The sequence below is a fragment of the Falco peregrinus genome, chromosome 7 (assembly GCF_023634155.1).
Source record: "Falco peregrinus isolate bFalPer1 chromosome 7, bFalPer1.pri, whole genome shotgun sequence".
NCBI lineage: Eukaryota > Metazoa > Chordata > Aves > Falconiformes > Falconidae > Falco > Falco peregrinus.
Genome location: NC_073727.1, coordinates 82912158 through 82932890, shown reverse-complemented (window position 1 = coordinate 82932890; position 20733 = coordinate 82912158). Strand labels below are relative to the sequence as shown.

Here is a 20733-nt window from a genome sequence, read left to right as displayed (position 1 = left end):
CTTAATGTCTTACATTATTTTCCTGACAAACCCTTTTTAAAATTTAAATTTATACCTGATTATTCAGATACATATTTTGTATTGTGGAAAAGATCTATTTAAGACAGACACCAAGGAACATGGATTTTAAAAAACCCAAGAACTAAGATACTATACACTATGATCTCCTACAGCACAGAGGCCTTGTTTTCCATTAGTACAGGAAATTGTTTACTCTACCAATAAACAGAAGAAATCATGGCTATCCACAGCCTCTCAGGAAATCAGTTTAAGGACTTTTACATACCATTTCTCTTAACATTTTAAAATCCTGGATCAGTTCATTAAAATTAATTTGATTTTTATTTGGAATCTTTGAACGTCCCCCTTCTAACTGGGCTTCTGCTCGCTGAAGACTTCTGACAGATCAACACTGCAGTACTACCTCTATTTAGTCCTTAATTTTTTGTAACCTACTTATGCCAATAAACCAAATATTAACTTCAGTTACATAGAGAAGTGCTTTAATGTATAACATAGTTCTAAGCTTCTGTTTACCCAACACTGAACATTGTTTTGAATTAGCACTTTAGCAATCCCGTACCATCACCACCTCACACATCCCACATTTTTTTCCATATACACAGAGACATTTGGTGGGGGTTTTTTTGCCCAAGCCTGCCACTGGATTCTCACATCCAGTTGGTGATCTACAATACTTCTGTTCCCTCACAGTCTGATACAGCCTATCTGCTTCATACTTCTCATGACTATGGTTGGACTCTGATCTTAACAGTCTTTTCCAAACTAAATTGCTCTAAAATGGTTCCATGACTTCATTTAAATACTAAATCACTTTTTCCCAACTAATCATGTTTTATTGCACCTGGTATGTTAAATAGATTAGATTGCCGTGCACGAATGAAAGACATGCGAAAGACAGGCAAAAAGGGAATTAAAGCAAAGGCTTCTAGACTTGCGGCACAGGTTTTATGCTTGTATTACTACACTACAACTGCTTAATTCCTGTCAACAGCTTTCTGAACAATCTTTTGAAGCTATGAAGGAATGCATTCATACATAACAGCACATCTGTTCTCAGATAAAACTTTCAAAAGCAGCTCTTTAAATAGTAACGTGAAACAAACAAGACAAATGCCTATACACAAAAACATTCTCTATTGCTCTAGAAGGACCATATAAATTCACTTAAAGCCAAGTTCAGTGATTTAGGCCACATACATCCCTGTGTTTTAGAGTCTAGTGTTATTTACCTTTTAAACTTCTCTCTAAATAGCTGAATTAATACTTAGCTTATTTAAATACCTGATGTTACAAGCTCATACAGATGAAAAACTAAGTAAGCCCATTCCTCCCCCAAAGTTCACTGCTTCCTAAATGGCAGACAGGCTTTTACCATGTATTATTTCATAGGTATTCCCTTAGCTTTGCAGCAAGTAAAGCCAATAACATGGCAGAAATTGCACAATCCAGGAAGGATATTCCACAATATATTCTCTTGTGGCACAGTACATCAGGTGTGGCACTTAAAGAGGTCTATGTCTGATTAACGGTAAACAGAACAGACCCAAAAATAAAAGTTTACTAAAAAACTTAATGCTAATACTAACTGTAAGTTAATGCCATATTGTAAGTGTTGCCAAATGTTTGGGGTTTTTTTCCCCCCCACACACATAACTAGCATTTCACACACAGGTATTCAACAGGAGCCAGCCGTATCTCAAACCACGTTCATGAAGACATATCCCCAAGGAAATGTACGTGAGACATTTTGCCACAATCTGTCCTTATACAAAGGAAAAATATGGAACTGTTAAGCACCACTCTTGGAAGAGTTAGTTACATGCACTTAAATACTGAAGTCTAATCATGTTTTTTTGCTCAATCCCACTCCAAATTTCTCTCGAAAGCTTCATAAGGCAACCATTCCCTTATTGAAGTTACATACCCAGCAAAAGTATCAGTTATGCTTTATGATACAGTCAAGCACTTCAATTTTGTACTGATAAATACATGGGTTTCATCCATTTGTAAAATAAATATAAGGTTGAAACTTAATTTTCCTAGATTTGACTTCACTGAGGTGATTGCCAGAACTTCAGTCTGCCACAAGATAGACCTCAAAGTAAAACTATCTGTATAGTCTGTTTCAGTTCTAATTCTTCTCTACCACCAATAGCTCTTATTTCACACTTTCAGCTGTAAGTTTCTATTACAAATACCTAACAACAGTCAGAGGAATGCCCTCTGCAGAATTAGAGAATCTACCAACTTATGGCTTCTGCAAACTACAATCACTGCACAGAAGATAGAGCCAAGTACTGAAGGAGTAAGATCGAGAATATAGGTATGTCTGTTTTAGACAAGGGCAGATTATGAGGTCTTATGTAGAAGGGACAAACATTAGATAGTTTTCAATCTAGAATTACAACATTCATAAACTCCACCAACATTAAGAAACTGCAGTTACCTGCTAAGTTCTCCTTCTCATCTGAAAGCAACTGCTTTTTTTGTAAATTAAAGTTTCGTAGAGCAGTTTCCAGCATTTCTAGTGGAACAGCAGAGCACTCCACAGCTTTCTGAAGGAGCTGCTTACACTTCTTCACATTTCCTAAGTAGAAAGGAACAGAAAAATCAAGGAAATAAACAATTACACTGGGGCAACACATTTAAAGATGTTATCACATTCTTGCCATCTTACATTCACTTTGCATCTTTCTCTGAAGCCATCACTCATTAGGCTTCCCCCACTTAGATATCCACTTTAAGAATACTGCCTGAGCTAGTTACAAGTGAGTCATGCAAAGTCAATTTTTCACATGAAGTTGACCACAGAGTCACAAAAATTGCTTTATAAAACTCAACACTACGTTCTCAGTATTTGTTTAGTGCTATAGGAACTACAAGGAAATACAACATAAGTCCTAGAGTCCATTTTTTTTCCTGTAGTATCAGCAAGGAACAACTACCTTTATGGACTTCGGTTGCAATCTGACAAGATACAAACCTTTATCCTGTATGTATTAAGACATCTTTAATATATGTAATAAAGTTAAAAGCAGCTGCTATTAAATCAAACATTACTACAGTTAAAAAAAAAGAAATTAAAAGGAAGGATATAGTTTCATTACAGTTTTACACATTACTAAGTGCCATAAACAGAGACTGAAGAGAACTGGGGGGGGGGGCTGTTAAAATATATTGAAAGCATTCAGTTTAAATGTATAAGCGTGTACACATACGGGTATTAAACATAGGAGTCAAGTAAGGAAAGTACACTGCAACCAAAATCTCTTCCTTGGTTTAGAGAGTTTCGGGGCAAAAGGATACGATGTTTTGTTACAGCTGTTGATTTCATTCCTCAGTGCCAAAACAGCAAAATGTAAACCACTTCTTGTATGTGTCTCATACATGTATACTTAAGTATTTCTTACACAATATAATAGTATTATTTCAGAGCTCCATGATGTCTCCAGCGCTCATAACTCCACTGATAACTGAAGTTAGACGTCAATGTCGCCTGCAGTTCAGACTGGGGAGGGGATTGGGGTGCATATATTAAGAACTTACACTTAAGTAACCTGTTTTAAGGATATTAACTGGATGTTGTTTGAGACTGAAGCAAGGAAACACCAGAATAAGATTGGATATGATTTCTTTTAAATTCACATGGTGCATATTTGTTGTGACTTGTTTTTTAACCATATAATCAAGTACTACTTCCCTCAAATCCTTAGCAAGTAGATAGGCTTAGCATTTCTTTAAGAATCCTTAACCTGTGTTCTTCCTCTGGCTATATTTAGTAACCACACGTTGCTTCAACAAGACCTGCTACTCAAAATGAAAGTAATTCCTCCTATATTATGTGCCTCAATAACAAAAAACACAATACCAGAACACCTATGTGAAAAATTAACTGCTCCATCCCCCTTAATAGACAAGGAACCAAGGCACAAGAGTAAAGTCAGCAGTTATCTTTGAGTTTCAATCAGTCCACTTCATCACATACAAAAAGCCCGAATGATCCACCTAGGCATAACATTTTATATACCAAAAGTAGTTTCATTTACAGTCATGGGTTCAGAGCAATTCACAAGCAAATCTTGCTTCAAGTACACTACCCAAGGCACACCAAACTTGAAGAGACAGCTCCTCATCTGACTGATTTAAATGAAGTTGTATTCGGCATTTAGATAAAACAGAATGGCACCTTTGTTGTGTCACTATTTTCAAGTCATGAATAATCAATTTATAATGAAAGCAGTCAATTTGACAGCCATAATTTCAGAATTTTGACTTGAGCTTTAGCTCACAGTTTTGCTCAAAATGGGGAAGTCTATGTATAATTCACTTTTTCTTCTTAACACAAAGGGAAACGCGCATTAATCCAGAAGCAACTGGCAGGCATGCCAAAGCACTGCTGAAATCACTGGGATGAGGAAGTAGCAAAACACTACCTTCCACCTTTCCCTCTGACCTAAGCTGGACATACGCAGTAAAACAGGAACAGCACTCTTAAAGGAACAATATAAACTCCTATGTTTAGTCCCCTTTGAAGCACCCAGCAGGGACACTACAGCTCCATACCCGTCACCAAACGTCAATTAGACCAGCTCAAGGATAAAACGTATCTGAGCACATGCTGGAGATAAAATGAACCTTCCAAATCTCAAAGGAATAAGCTATTTGTGATTGATTTTTTTAGGTTGACTATTTGCTATCAAATTAAGAGAAACTATTGTACAAACACATTCCATCGGTACAAGGTAATTAAAACTCATAAGTAATTGTGATACAAGGATTAATTTAGTCATTGGTAACCCAGTGGTACCTTTTCTACACTTAAGTTCATAAACAAAACCTGTTGTGTAACCAATTTGACAATATCTTTATTACTGCAGTATTACTAGTTTATTATCTTTTTTAATAAGCATACAGTGTTCACTAAACAAATCAGCTACTTTTTACTACTGTTTATAAGTTCTACACCACAAGTTCATATTGGAACAAGACCAGATAACAGATTCATCTGAAACAAAAACGTGGAGTTTCAAGTCAAATATGCAATTTTTTGTCTTCCCCTCTGTGTGGAGGAGTCCTATTCAGATCCTTCTTCCATCAATTAAACACATGCCATGTATTTCTGAGGGGGATTTCCACAACCTTTCCTCCTCCACTACAAATAAACTTACTAGTTAAGAAAAACCAGAAAGCCTAAGACAAATTACTATTTACTTACTGATTTTATTAAAATTACTCTTCTTCATGGGACACTTTGAATATCTAAAAGGCATCCTAATATAGTTTAAAAAGTACTGGACCAAAAGCCTATTTCCCACTGGTAGTGGTTTTGTCCATAAACAGATGTAACAGAGGAACATCTAGTAAGACGCATTCAGAATCCACAGTGTAGAACAGACAATTTATTGTAGTTAATTTTGGGGAGAATTTTTCATACTAGGCAATATACAACAGCTTGCATGGTACTGATAAAATCCATGAAGAAAAACAAGCCACAAAAACTTCAAAATATATAGACCAAGGCTACTTGGTTCAAAGAAAACTGCTTTCATGGAATCTGCTAGTCTTTCTGATAGAGCAAAGCTGTTAAATGGAGGAGATAAACAGGGTGACAGATGATTGCTCAAATCTACCACAGAAAGAAAACTAAAGACATCTGAAAATATGAGCCTGTGGGTAGGCAGCACAACCCTGCTACCATGTACCAAGGCCACCCTCCCCTACACACAGCAGGAATGAAGCAATGTCAACCCAGATGAACTTGGAGTACTGGCCCAAAGTGTTGAAGACCTATTGCTCTAGATATATTAAAGTATAACTTAATAGTCTAGAGGGAGAACTGGAAAAGGAAAAGCAAGAAAAAACCTCAGGAGTTTACTAAGTGAAGGGAAAAGGGAAAAAAGAACAAGTGATGCCAAGGCAATCATTCATCACCTCCTACCAGCAGGCCAATGCCCAGCCAGTCTCCAAGCATCTGCTGCTATGGAAAGACTATTCCTCCAGGTTTTTTTTATTGATGATCATGATGCTATATGGCATGGAACATCCCTTTGGTCAATTTGGGTGTCCTGGTTTCAGCTGGGATACAGCTAATTTTCTTCCTAGTAGCTGGTACAGCGCAGTGTTTTGGATTTGGTGTGAGAACAATGTTGATAACACACTGATGTTTTTCTTGTTGCTAGGTCATGTTTGACCTAAGACAAGGACTTTTCAATTTCTCAGGCCTTGCCAGCAGGGCACAAGAAACAGAGGGGACACAGCCAGGACAGCTGACCTGAATGAAGCCAGAGGGGTGGGTATTCCATACCCTATGTCCCAGCTGCATCCCCTGCCAAACTCTTGCCCACCCCCAGCCTTCGGACAGAGGAGAAGCCAAGCAAGAAACAGAAATCATTGACCTTGTGCAAGCACAGTTCAGCAGCACACCAGTGTTTTAACTGTTACCAACACTGTTGTATTCACATGTCCAAAACACAGCATCATATGAGCTGTTAGGTTAGGAAAATTAACCCCACCCAAGCCAGATCCAGTACACCAAGGAACACTATAAAGAAGGGAACCTTAAAGAAGGAAACCAGAATTTAAGAGACATTATCACTCTCCTATCAGAATGGCTTGCCTAAAACACTGCTGTGTGGCACCGTGTGACAAAGACTACCATTCTGTTTTGGATATGACAAACTGCCCCCCTGTTCGACTGGAACATGGCATCTATGGGACTGTCAAAGAAGTCAGTCCACAGCATTTGTGAGATAACATAAGATATGAAGCATCTCCACTCTCCTAACATGTATGTTCAACAATGGAACAAGAAGCAGAATCAAAATCCAACTGCTAGCTACTTAAGAACCTGAGTGGCAGGGGGGAAATTTAATTGGACCAAATTACAATTTTACAGTGTATTTTGGTTTAATAAAAAAGAAACAAAGTCTACAGTTGCTGTTTGGAAGGAGCAAGAATTTCTTCCACAAGCAAGCTGAAAACAGAGGGAAACTACCACTCAAATTTGAGCACCATTTTTCAAAGCAAAAGCCTTACTCACACCTCCCACTGCAAGTTCTAAGCTTAGAAAAAGAACAGATATCACTGCCAATTTTCACCTTGTTTGAACATTATTTCTAAAAAGAAAAATACTTAAGAACTATGCGCATATTTTTATTAAAAAGCGAACACATGTTCCAGTTAAATTTCAATCAAAAAAGAAAAATCTAGCTTTTTCTTTTTCTGCTTTAAAACCTACTCATTTCCTTGCAAACTACATTAATAGAAGTTTAAACCAACAAAACCCAGAACACAGAAAAGCAACACCAAACAAGTTTTTCTACACACCTTGTGATAGCTCAAACTGTGCAAAAGCCACATGCACAAAAGCAAATCTCTTGCAGTTCAGTTTGGCCAGATGAAATTGGTCCCGTGCCTCCTCTGGATCTTGAAGACTGTAAAGACAGCATAACAATAGTTACACAAAGTAAAGACCCTAAGTAACAAGGATGAAGTTCCATGTGCTAAGTGATGGCACTAGATAATTCTGGAAAAGCAATCCATCCATAGCTGAAGTTTTCCCTCTTTCTTAGAGTCATCAGTGAAGTACAAATAAGCAGTCTTAAAAAGCTAAATAATTGAAAGATATTAACCTAATCCTTTCCAAAAAACAGAATGTATTGAAACCTGACGAGAAAGATGGAGCACTCACTCGTTGTCCCTGCTTAAATTATTCCTCAAAATATGTATACATTTTCCCTCAGAACACCCACCTGTAGCCCTCCCAGGGTACAGGCTGACGTATCTAGAGTAAAATCTCTGGATGCATCCACTTCTGTACTAGGGAGATTGCAAGGTACGAGGACAAGGAAAAGACTGCTTTAGAAACAACAAGCATGGAAAAGTGTTTTGCATTAGTCAAATCAGAAGAAATGTTATATACACTATTAGTTATAACCTGCAGCAATATGGTCACAAAGTTTCCAATCCATTACATTAAAGCAATACCAAACTCTAAGATTTGTTAGAACTCACGAGCTTTTCTACATTGAAGAGCTTCTGCAACTGCACTCAAATTGTCAGATTCCCTTAGAAGAGACGGAGGTAACTGAAGGAAGTTGTTTCTGTTGCTACATCTAGAATATCATACCTACAGAAAACTAGGACACAAGCATTTATCCAATAGCTACCTCTATCAAGGGTTCTATGGGAACAGACTCTTACAAGACATAGGGAATTCATTCTGTTATTCCCCATACTCCCAGACAGCACAGTCTTATCAGTTAAATTTGGTAGCACAAGGTGGATTTAAGTGTTTTCTGCAGACACGCCACAATCAGTAATGGCAAACGTGGTATACTTCAAAAACGTGCCACAGAGTCCAGATAAGATACTCCACATTTGGGTTTCTTTTCTTTTACTAGGTTTTAATCCTAGTTTTACATTCAGCCATAGATTGCTAAGTTAGGAACTGAGATACTTACACAAAGTACACAAACATTTAAATATTCTAAAGGATCTACAGCTTAAGTAAATACTCTTCAAGACACAAGACACCCAAATCTATGACTATGAAATAAGTTAACATTACTTTTCAATGGTCTCCCTTCCCCCTTCTTAATATTAAAAAAGTTATTTTAACACTTCTATTCAGCAAAATCCATAATCAAGAAATAAAGAAATTTCTTTCAAAATTCCACCCTGGTTCAACAGGTAAACAAAGGTAGCACTTAGGAGTGGGGACAGTGAAAACTTTGACAATGGCTTAAGACATAAGTACAGAAAAATACAACACAAAGCTAAATGGAACATATTTCCAGTAGAAATATGTGGAATTAAGAATGAGAAAAGTCTCTACCATAGTTTAGGCATCTTACTGGACTCCAGTAAGTTTAATAAACTTGGCTATGATCATCCAAAGCGACAGGACAAAGAATAACCCATCTCCAGGCAAAGTCAGAGTAACAAAAAATTAAGCTGTAACATGAATTACATTCCCTTACAGAAGTGTATTAAATTTTAAGTTCCTGTAGAAATCAGCAACAACTCTGACAGTACAAGACCTAAGTTCGCAACAGGCATCAAGTGCCACACACTTGGTGGCACTATGCTACAGCCAGAAGCATTACATGAAAGCAGGCCTAGCATGGTTAGTGTGCTATATACAGATAATCACAGATGCAGCTGACTGTTCACGTTTGCCTGTTTCAGAGCGTCCAAGGGTTCTTCAAACAACCTCAGTATCCTAATACATCAAAAGGTTTTGGCATAGTCAGATGGCAGCTAGAGAAGATACCAGTACAACACAGGTCCAGTGCCAAGAAAGGAATAATCCAGCTTAGATCAGAAGAAAAGCATTGATGCCAACAGACACTAAAATCTCAAGCTGTTGTCACTGCTTCTGAAGTTTGTGATGCTCTGTTGTACTTTTCCTGTTAGGTGGAACTTTTGGGAGAACAGCAAACAGAACCCTACTGAAGAGCACCCTTCTCCCAAAGACACCTAGAAAGTATTAGTTGGAAGCCTGTGCTGCACAACTTCTGTTCTGAGGAAAAACAACCAACCTTCAAATAAGAAAACCTTCTCTCAGCGTCTTTAAGGACAGGAGCTCTTTCTGGAAGTTATGCTTTACTCCACTTACACAGAAACACCTTAGCTCTTCAAGGTACTAAGGATTCATGGCAGGTCTTGCTCACTCCTGCTTGTTTCTCAACAGTAGTCAGACAACTTCCATTCTACACTTTCAGTTTACACTGATGCAGCAAGACCCATGCAAATGCTATTACAGACAAAAAAGTAGACAACATCATCCTGCAAGATCAAGCCACCTGCCTAAAAGCCGAACCGGAGGACACACAAGAAACAAAAAGACCCGCTATACTCACTGGAAGACCACATGTTCAACTCATAATAGTTATGGATTGTTGCAGTGTTAAAACAGAGCCTTTCAATATTTGCTACAATGCTATTTCAAGTGATAAAGGAAATCCTTACAAAAAGAAATTGGTTTTGTCCCAAATTATGACTGAATAAAGCAATAAATGACTACAATCAAGACTAACTTCATCAGTATGGAAGTATAGAATGATGTTCTGAGACATTCTTCCTACCCTACAGCAGCTAATTTAATGTAGCTGGGATGAGTCTTTCCTAGTAAGGGAGAAGGACTAGCCAAGGACAGACCACCATGGTTTGACTAGATGGATTAGATAGTAGCAAACCACCTACCTCACAGCCCAATTATAGAAGTCCACGGGGAAATTAATCCTAACTTACAACATAAAGTGTAATACACAGATTATAGATACCCAAAGTTATATCAGATCTCACCCATACAGCTTCTTTTGAGCTGAAGTATAACGCTGAAAATAAAGTGCCTCATGCCGTTTCCCCATAGAAGCCAGAAAAAACCCGCATGTTAACATCTCTAAATCAAATACCTCTGAACAATCATGTTTATTACCATACACAAAAAATGCAAGTACTGTGGAGACAACAGATAAGCTGACTAGCCAAAGCTGCTCAGTTTCAAGAAGTCTATATGAAAACATCCACACTCAAAACAATTTGTTGCAGAAACCACTAAAAAAAATCCAAGCTATTTTTATCATCATTCAAATGCATGATTCTTAATTATAAGTTCTTATATTGAAATTTATACTTACGCTTTCAACTCGGCAAATCTCACAAGGATGCGAGCATAGCTCTCATCTTCACTATGCTTTTCTGCAGGTAACGCAGTCACTGCTTGACTGTAACGACCAATGAGTGTATTCAGCAGGTTAACGTCCATCTGAGGAATACCCTTTTTCTCCAGCCGAAGCAAAAAACACAGCCAATCTTCTGGATTATTTGTCAGCATTATCTGATTAACAGTTCCCGAGTTATCTAACAGTAAAACAACAAAGAAGATTCAAACTGCAGCAAACATGAACAGAAGAAAAAACTTTTTATAAGATCTCATGTAAGATGACTAGTAGTTTAAGAAAAAGTTAGAGCAACACAGTTAACTAAAACAAGGAGAGATTAAATGTATTTTGTGGTCATTAATATTAAAGAAATGTAAAATGTTAAACTTAAATCCTTTCAGTTAATGGTTCTTTTGTTAGGTTAAGAACTGTTGTTACTCTGGTGTCAATTGTGCAAACACACATACCTGTTGTATCAGCCAAGATTTTAGTACAGTTAAGCTCATCTGTGATGCTGTCTTCATTTCTGTACTTGTTTTTCAAGTCTCTAACTCTATTCATGATTGAAGCAATTTGTGGCAACCCCCTTTCACTTAAGTCATCTTCCTCCATCTGCAGACACAAGGTTAAAAACCAATTAAGTTACTGAAGAAGCCTGTTGTAGCTCACCTGAACTGGAATTACCATGAGAAAGCCTCTCACATATACTTTGCAGCTTGAGACTCAACCACACTATATAACATGAATATTCTATTAAGCCTTTGTCAAGATAGTTACACAAGTGAACTTCTTAGCAGAAGCCAACTTTGATGAGCAAAAAGAATCCGTACTTAACTCATCTGCCAAAATACTAGTCCATGCTTCACAGTAGCCCTTTCCAATAAGGTATATCCAATGTTTTAATAAAATGGAAGTGGGATATGCTGCCTGAATAGTTATGTCTATTGCATTAAATCACATCCTGAATCCATAGATTAGGATGGCTAAGAGGCAGTCCTCCTAGCCACAAATTCCTGCCACTTCTCTTGAATAAACAGCAACAGAACAAGCATTTGTCAAGACTTCATGGTGACCTGGCTCAGGGACAAATCCCAGCAGAAAACTACATAAAGGGAGAGCTTTTACCTTTTTGCATTATGTTTTTCCTGCTCTCTCGGCTGTGTCACCATATGGAGAAGAGAAAGGAAAGGCAAGAAGGAGAGACTTTCATTTGATGACACCTGTAAGGCTAGGTTAGACTACCTTAGATGTGTCAACCTACACGCACACCTTGTTTAAACATAAACACTTTTCATATGGAAAGAAAACTTTATAGTATAAACTTCCAAATTTGAACAATATTTGTTTTTTCCATCACGGGTATAACTTGAAATCAGGACTTAAGAGATACTTACAACCCATCTTTTAGCCCTACTTCCTCTTTAACAGCATGGCATTTTTATTTAACATAACACATGTTTAATTGGACAGTGAGATGTGGTCTGAAAAATACCAGTCCGTTCTTGCTATGCCTCAATTTTTACCATTAACATTCTCTGAAGCACTTCAACGAAATGCAGTGCACTTATTTATACCACTGAGATTCTAAATCAAACATTCTGAAATAGTTACTTGTCGTAGTTCTCATTAACTTCCACTGTTGCAAAATTTTACCACCTAGATGCCTATCCGAAAGGATTCATTCTAAGCAATTACACAAAGACAAACCACTGAAAACAGGTGAACCAGTAGGCATAACAAAATTACTACATTACGTCACTTGTAATAAATAATACTCAATTTTTGTATTAATTCCTGGCTAGAACGTCTGCTTTATTAAGGAATACAATCCCAACACTGAAACTACAAACTGATGGTGGAAGGGCAGGCTAGACAGAAGACACTAATCAGAAGATAAGTACACAAATGAAACACCAAAGACATCTGCACAGCTTCACCAAGTATGTGCAGGTTGGGAGAACCCTAAAGCAAATCTGTGTACTCCATCAACTACTAAGAATTATGTCCACATAACTGGAGTAATTTGAGGCTTACAAAAGAAAATATTAGGAACATTAAGACAAAACTATGTATAATTAACATATATGTATATATATTCTATAATGTCTGTGTTCAGGAAAGGCAAACTTTTATGCACATTTCCAAAGAACAAGCCATATCACTTTTTCAAAGGATACAACAGCCTGACATGGGTGGCAGCTTACTAATAAAAGAGAACAGGTTTTTTTACTCAGAGGCATGCTACACAAACCCCTCTCTGTATGCCTACATTTGACCAACACTTTGCAAATTCATTCAATTATTTTATCTAATTTTTTATTTTATTTTTCAGGCTTATTATTCAGGCTATCCTGAAACTGGCTCTGTAAACTGCTCCATCTTTTGGGGATCATGTTGCTAAAAGTTACATAGGCGATTACTGTAGCAAAGACTGTTCACATGCCAGTTTAGCAATGATACGCATTTACTTTATAGGAAAACACACATTTGTCTCTTTGTAAGGAAGATGTTGGTACACGTTGCAGTTTTGCCTTTTCTAAATATAGCAAAAGGGGCTACAGGAACTCAGATACTCCAAATCTCCTCTTTATGGGTGTGAATATCCTTAAAGATCTGTCCTTGAGCTGTACCCATCCCCTCAAAGTACAGATGAAGTCAGCTTCTCCAGAACCTGAAGCACCAAGGAGATCAAAAGTTTACCTTATGTTCAGTAATACCATGATCCCTTATTACAACTGTAACTGCTAACAATTCCCAGATGGATTTTGTCATTTTAAACACAATATTTATATTTTCATCACCAATGTAAAAGGTTTGTTATCCTTTCTGTAGTGATGGTTTGCCAAATGTACTAAGAAAAAAGTAATTTTCTGCATAAATTTCATCTTAACTCTCATCAATATGCATCCAGCTTACATTTCTGGTGTGCTGCTTAACTGTTCAAGGTTTGACGCGTACTATATGGAGAAAAACTCCCTGGAAGAATGGATATATCTTTTTTACAAGGCAAGATGGATGGAGGGTCAGGCTATCTCAGATGATCCCAAGAATCCAACAAAGGCAAGAAACATAGCTCTCCATCCTGAAGAAGTTCCTGTGTATCAAAAACAGAATGGTTACACATTGAAAAGTAAATTACTATCAGTATACCCTTGTAAGCTTGACTAATCTCCATGACGCCCCAGAAATACAGTTATCATTAAATCAAAAAAACTGTCTAGTTAGGAACAAAACCAGAACAAAAATGCTCAGACTACTTTTGGACTGAGGGCAAGCACTTCCAAGTGTGTCAGCTTATTACGACATTTACAGATAAAAAAAATGCACTAAGGGCATACTCACTTTATTGTCATGATTTGCAACTAATCTTTCTACTCATGCCAAAGTACAACCACAAGCAAGTATTCAGTCTCATTTTGGCTTAATCTGCTGTATGATTACTTTTAAAGAAAGCATTTGCCATGAATGCACTTCAAAGAGAGAAGTTCAAACTGACAAGACAGCAAAGAGCTAGAAGAGCAACATGCCATTATATACGCGCTCAACAGGAACTCAGCTTTTAACTGCAAAGCTACATGGCAGCACATCTGAGATTTAGAAATCCATACAGGAAAGGAAGTTAGGGACAGGGAACCAACAACAGGGAAAACATGTATGCAGACATCAGACAGAACTACCTCTAAAAAAAGCATAGTAGTTTAACTTCAACCCCTCATACAGATCCACTAAATAGAGCGCCAAGGGACAGAGACTAGAAAGCTATGTTGTAAATGGATAAAGTGGCAGTACAGGCTAGCCATAGGATTTCACATGTAATACACCCAAGAGCATTAATAATAAAGAGAAACAATAGCATCCAGTCTTGAAATAGTGGATTTGCTGTCTTACACTATTGGCTCAAATTCTGAATAGAGCCAGATAGTTTTTCCTCAAATGCAAACTTTGAGAAAAACATGAAAATACTTTTTAATTATTGAACAAAAAGGTACACTTCCTACCTCTGGAATCTACTGACATTTTGCATCTGTCTATCCAAGCAGGTGTAGAGGGCAGCAAAAATTTTTAGCAAGTGCCCAAGAGCTTGCCTGGCTTTTTTCCTCCCAGCGACTTGATCAGCTTAGTAAAAGAAATTAATGTTATCCTATTTACCTGTATTTTCCTTATATCTCCACACCACTGCGGTTATCCTATTATCCTTAAATATTTGTTTGCCTGTTCCAAGCATCTACTAATGTTAACAAACTACATGCTGAATGAAGTCCTCTACTCTGTGTAGAGGAGGTAAAATGCCACCTCTCTCTCTAAATCAGAAGCTTTACCCACGCATATGTTCTGACATTTTCCCTTCCTATGCATAAGGATCACACGCAAGAGGGAAAAACTAACCTTAGCCACCTTCTACAGTATTTGCATCATTCTGTTCATATATTCAGTTAATTCTTTTGCAGTGCTCACTATTTAAGCAAAAGTGCACAGGTTTGCATGTAGTATAGAAAATGCTGTCAGTTACAGGAAGTAGAACCAGCTCCAAGAGCAGTTAAATCAACTTGAACACACTACAGTACTACTAAACACCCTTCCTGAACATTAGGTTCTACTACGTGGGCATTTAAGTGTTTCAAACTTCCTGCCCTCAGGATCTTGCCACCCACATTCAAGGCAAGTAAGAATGGAAAGATGCAACACACAACCATCTTCAGAAACACATGGCATTGCTGGTCATTCACCAGTTACCAAATACTATTCTATAAATACTACAGCAGTTTTTATTACTGCTTTGAAAGAATAGATGCCAATTTTCATGCCGAGGAGTTTCTTTAAAACACAGGGGAAGTCACAAAAGCAGAAGACCTCCTTGTTAAAAGATACAAGCTTTTAGGTTAAAGCCTAAAGAGCAAATTGTAATGGTAGGAATACGAAAGAAATCCTGTGACTTTTGCTTACTCAGACATTTTAAAAATGGCTACTAGAAAGAGTCAAGCTAAACTTTTCCATAAGCAGTCAAAGTCTGAATCGAGACTTTGTGGCAAAGCCCTCCAAATCCTCTCCAGCTTTGCTTCCTTCATACACCGTATGACACTGACTAGAAGACTGGCTTACAAGATTATTAGTTTTCTAACTAGACAGACTTGATAACTTCCAGCCTGTTCCTTACTGTGGCCACTAGTAAGTCTCTCTTTTTATCCAGCCACTACTTCCCAAAATACATAAAAACACGGTTTTTGAAGGTTTTTGCAGCCTCTACCCAAGCTTTAAGAAAAACTATACACATGCATAATCTTTTCTTGGTATTGTTTACAAGTCTGAAAGCCTAAACCAGGATTTTTGCAAAGGAAAACAAAACCACACAACATAAAAATAAAAGAATCGTAATAAAAAATAGCAACATGACTATGAAAATAAATAGCAAAAATTAAAAAAAGATACTACAAAGAAAGGGTAAGGTTCAAAAATATAAAATAGAGGTAATCAGAATGAAGCTGGACAGCAGAGAAGCAGGTGAGCTACTGCAGCATAAACAAACCTGAAGCTATAGGGAAGGTTTACCCAGAGGCAGCAGAGAACTGAGCACCACACAAAATCACTAAGACACAATTTTAAGTCCTGAAGGCTTAAGGTTATAGCCAAGCAGTAACAAGGGACATAACTGAGACTAGTTTTAACTTAGGGCATCATTTCTGGAATAGCTATTGCTTTATCACTTGCACTAGCCAGAGCTGAATGGGTACACATTCCAAAACCATCCTCTCTCCTTTCCCCTCTCCTTGCCCACAAGCATCTTCCAGGGCCCAAAACTATTTGCGTGAATTCGTATCAAGCACTGCTCTGCTTTGCATGTATTTCTATAAAGCGCTACTCCTCAGCCTATTTAAAGACAACTTACACAACGTATTGAATGATACCCTCACCCAACTACATCTTCCTGTGTGTTGCCAAGTCTGCAACCAGCTGTACTATCCAGAACTTTTTTCGTTTAGATTTAGAATTTACCAAATTTAAATTAGGAGGGAAAAAAATAAAAACAAAAACAAAAACCACCAAACACCACTCCCGAAACAGCTCGTAAAATTCAGGTAAACAAAGAAATCGTGAAGAGACAGAAGCAAGAAAAGGCGGTGAGAGTGATAAGGAGAGACACCAGGTCTCCCTACCCGCAGGGGCAGCCGCGCACCTGAGCCGCAGGCCCCGTTCTCCACCGAGCGCCCCGCCCCAGGCCACCGCGCAGCGCCGGGGCACCGGCCTCCCGTTCCCGGCGGGCCAGGGGAGCCCCTCCGCCACAGGCGGCCCGGGCCGCGCGGCCTCCGCCGCCACCGCCGCTCGGCAGCTCCAACGCTAGGCGCGGGCGCGCCACCGCACTCGGCCCGGCCGCAATTACCTGAACCTGGCCCGGACCCGCCGCACTCACTCACCCGCCTCCGCCGCCGCCTCAGGGCCAGGACGCGGCTCCAGCCGACCGAGCGCGCGCGCCGCGCCCAGTTTGAATAGTACCGGACCCTAAAGAGCCCGCCCCCCATTGGTCAGAACGGCTCACGGCGCGGGGAAGGAAGCGAGCGCTGATTGGTCAGAGGAGGGAAAACAGCGGAGCCCGCCTGGCTATTGGAGGAGAGCTGTGGCAGTAGCGCTACTCACAACAGCCGCAGCGGCCTCCCTCCCTGCAGCACCTCGTGGGTTGCCCCGAGGCTCCCGCCGCGTCCCGCTGCCCCGGAGCGGTGGGGGAGCCCCGTGCGCAGGCGCGCTGCGGAGGGCGGGCGGCGCGGCCGTTACCCGCTCCAGCGGCTGAGGCGTTCCGCCCGGCCCGGTGTTCCCCTCAGGAGCCGGCCGCAGCGCTCTTCTGCGGGGCGGGGACAGTACCTCGCTGTGCGGCTGGGCAGGAGCGTGGGCAGCGCTTCCCTCGGCGGCGGCGGCGGGCTTTTCGCAGCCTTCTTTTCCCCGGAGGTGTTTGCGGACCGGGGAGGGGAAGCTCCCGCCAAAGCGCTGGTCAGGGACGGCCCAAGCAGCGTGTGGTTCCCCGCCGCCCGGGGCGCTGGCGTGGCTCCCGTCGTTATTCCCGATTGCCGGAGAGGAAAAAGGGAAATCTGAGCTGCCCAGGTCCGGTTCTTGATTACAAAGTGCAGAGCTCAGAAACGAGATAATGCGAACTTACTTAAAATATTTCTGAAAGTCTTTTCTTCTTTAAGCGATAACCGGTTATATTTTGAAAGCTCATTTAGCCGTAAGAGAATAGCAGGGCTATGCGTCCTCACCAGCTTCTTAAGATTATGTCTTTCCTTTACCTTTTTCTCGGATTCTTCGTAAGCCGGTCCCACATCTGCAGTCTGCCTAAGGCCGCTAAAAGCTGCTTTTTCTCTGAGCTTCTCCCTTGGAAGTTGCATTATAATAATGCAAATGCACTAAGTAGAACAGTTCAGCCTCTCAGTTTACATTCTGGCTTTACACATTAATAACTGTGTTTGTTATAGCGGTATGGTTCTTCTGATACAGTATTTTCAAGATTGTTAACACGCTACAAAAAAAAGAGAGATGTATATATGCCTTATTAATTTGATAATATTCATCATTAGCTTTCCATAAACACTACATATGATGTATTAATGATGTAATACCTACACTGGTCTTTCATTGAAATTTATCTTACTCGTCTTTATTTATCAAGTATTTAAGTATGTTACCTAATCTAGTGATATAAGCTTACTCAACAGTCAAGGAAAAGAGGCATTTCATGAGAGAAATTCAGTCCAAACACCTGTTTTAGAATGTAATGGATGATCCCATGGAGGTGCCTGTGTTTCTCTACAAAGCATAGAGCAACTCAGCTTTCAGCTAAAAATAAGTGAAATGATTTTTTTTTTCTTACGTTGCCTTACTCCTCCTTGCATATATACATTTTTGGTGGGTTTGATGGTTTTGTTGTGTTGGAGCTCTCGTGTTTGACCAGAATCCAAATCTAATGAAATGCGTTGCATGAATCTGCTCTGCATCTATCTTCACTTGAGGGATGTAGTCATAGATTATTTTATTAGCAGGAGTTTTGATGCAGTCAAAGGAAAAGAAAGTTGTATCGTTCTACTGAGTAAATAAATAATGCTGTAAGGAGTTTTCCTTTAACTTCTGTAGCTATGATAAGAAATCTGGATGCCATATAGAATCTGGCAAAACCAAAATTGGGAGAAAAAAGGCAGGGTAAACCTCTGAAAAAAACATCGGAGAGAGGAGAGGGTCCAAAAAAAAAAAAAAAGGCTGTAATGCTGATAGAAAAAATAAAGGGGAGCCCATTTAATATTCTTCAACAAAATATAAAATACATGTGGTGTTTGGATTGTTGGTAGAACCGTGATTTGTTTGCTTATAAATGTTTATGCTGGATACTTTATTCATTATAGAGTCATAGATGTGTAGGGAATTTTAAGTAGATCAGTTGAAGTCTCCACCAAAAGGTGATTTCAGTTTGAATAATGGAAGTAATGTGTGTATCACAAAAAGAAGGACTAGATTGGATAATAAACAAAAGGAGAGAGATCCATCTTTTGTAATGAGCTAACCATGTGAAAATCCTGTTTCATTGTTTTAAGCACCTCATGATATGGTAAGATTTTGTATCAGTTCGAATGATGGTACTGCAAATCTTAATGTAGCAAAGGTACAGGTGAGTCATGAAGGGTCTTTCAAATGTTGATAAAATCTTTATACCACATTATGGTGTTTTCTGCAAAAGTATATATTCTTCCTCTTCTAGTTGAAATTTTGACAGCCAGTAACCCAGCCTCTTGACTTGGTATTTGGGATTTAATTTCTCTGATACAAAGCATTGATCTAAAAGAAAAGAGGTAGTAGCTTGTTGGTTACAACTAATGACAGGCATTCAGTATAGCTGATTTGGAGAAAGCTCTGCAGGGTATTTCATGGACACTTCACTGAGCTTATCTGTACTGTTCCTGACTGCTGATGAACTGCAACAACCTACGGATGTCTACGAGAATAAACAAACAAACATTCTAGATGGCAGTCACCTCAGCAACTGTGAAGTTGTTCTGAAAATAAGTAGATAATTAACAAACTATTAAGATTTTCATCAGCAAGAATAATCACCAGATGTCTAGTATTCCCACTTTTCATCGGTGTTGTTTCCGTGACATACTGCTTGTTTGTCATTACTGCCTGCTTTTGAGAATAATGTGTAATTTTTTTGTTTGTTTTTAATGAAAAGAAATAGAGAACAATAGTTATTTATGTCAGTGGATCTTGTCCCATGGTGTTTCTTCATTCATAGATCCGATGCATGCTTTGTGACTGGACTTAGAAAATAAACTTTCTTTCCATATTAATGGACACATTTGATCACTAAAATAATGATAGCCATTGTACCTGGGCTTCTTTGTGCTGTCTGATACCATTTTTTGCTGAAAGTCTGTAAAATGCACAGATACACACACACACAAAGCACTGATTTAGAAACTGCCTAATCAACAGATCCCGAAAAGGAAGTGTCACCAAGAAGTGTTCAAGCTGTTCATTTCAGAAGGATATCTCAGACATATTTTGAGTATTCTATTGGTGATATAAAATGGCTACCGATAAACTTGCTACAAAGATGATGTTAAGGCTGCAGGCAAATTATTAGGTTCTTGACTAGGTCCTGACCTGAAGTTCAACTGACTGAAGGGGCATGGAAATCTAGACGACGTGATGAGAAATTGTGACTGTAACATTACAACAAGCTGATGAAAGCTATGGAGCGCACTGTGAAAATCTGCTGGATCTCACATGTGGTTATGGGAGAGTTATATGGGGAACAGCCAGACTTCAAGGTATTTGAAGTGGAATATTTTGAAAAGGGCATCTTTTGTGGGGTACATTCATGCCAACACCAAGAGCACCTATGTAATGTCACGAATGGCACCACCATGTCACTTCAGCAATGGTGCCACTTCAGAGATCACTTCAGCAATGGTGCCAGCCATACCAGATTTGAATATGCATTTATCAAAACTGGGACCAATGCAGAAGAAGGAATTAGAGACAGGTTTTCCCATTTCAGCAAAAA

General features: G+C 39.0%; 1 protein-coding gene across 1 annotated transcript in view; it reads right to left on the bottom strand.

The window, feature by feature from the left end:
* TTK (TTK protein kinase) overlaps nt 1–17198 on the bottom strand; it is a 40939-nt gene extending 23741 nt beyond the window's left edge. The window contains exons 1-6 of the mRNA XM_055809462.1: nt 17102–17198; nt 13608–13785; nt 11159–11303; nt 10668–10890; nt 7351–7457; nt 2471–2611 (exon numbers count right to left, since the gene is read on the bottom strand). Coding sequence (XP_055665437.1) covers nt 2471–2611; nt 7351–7457; nt 10668–10890; nt 11159–11303 — 616 coding nt within the window. The 5' untranslated portion in view covers nt 13608–13785; nt 17102–17198. The remainder of the gene's footprint in view (nt 1–2470; nt 2612–7350; nt 7458–10667; nt 10891–11158; nt 11304–13607; nt 13786–17101) is intronic.
* Nucleotides 17199–20733: the final 3535 nt, after the last annotated feature.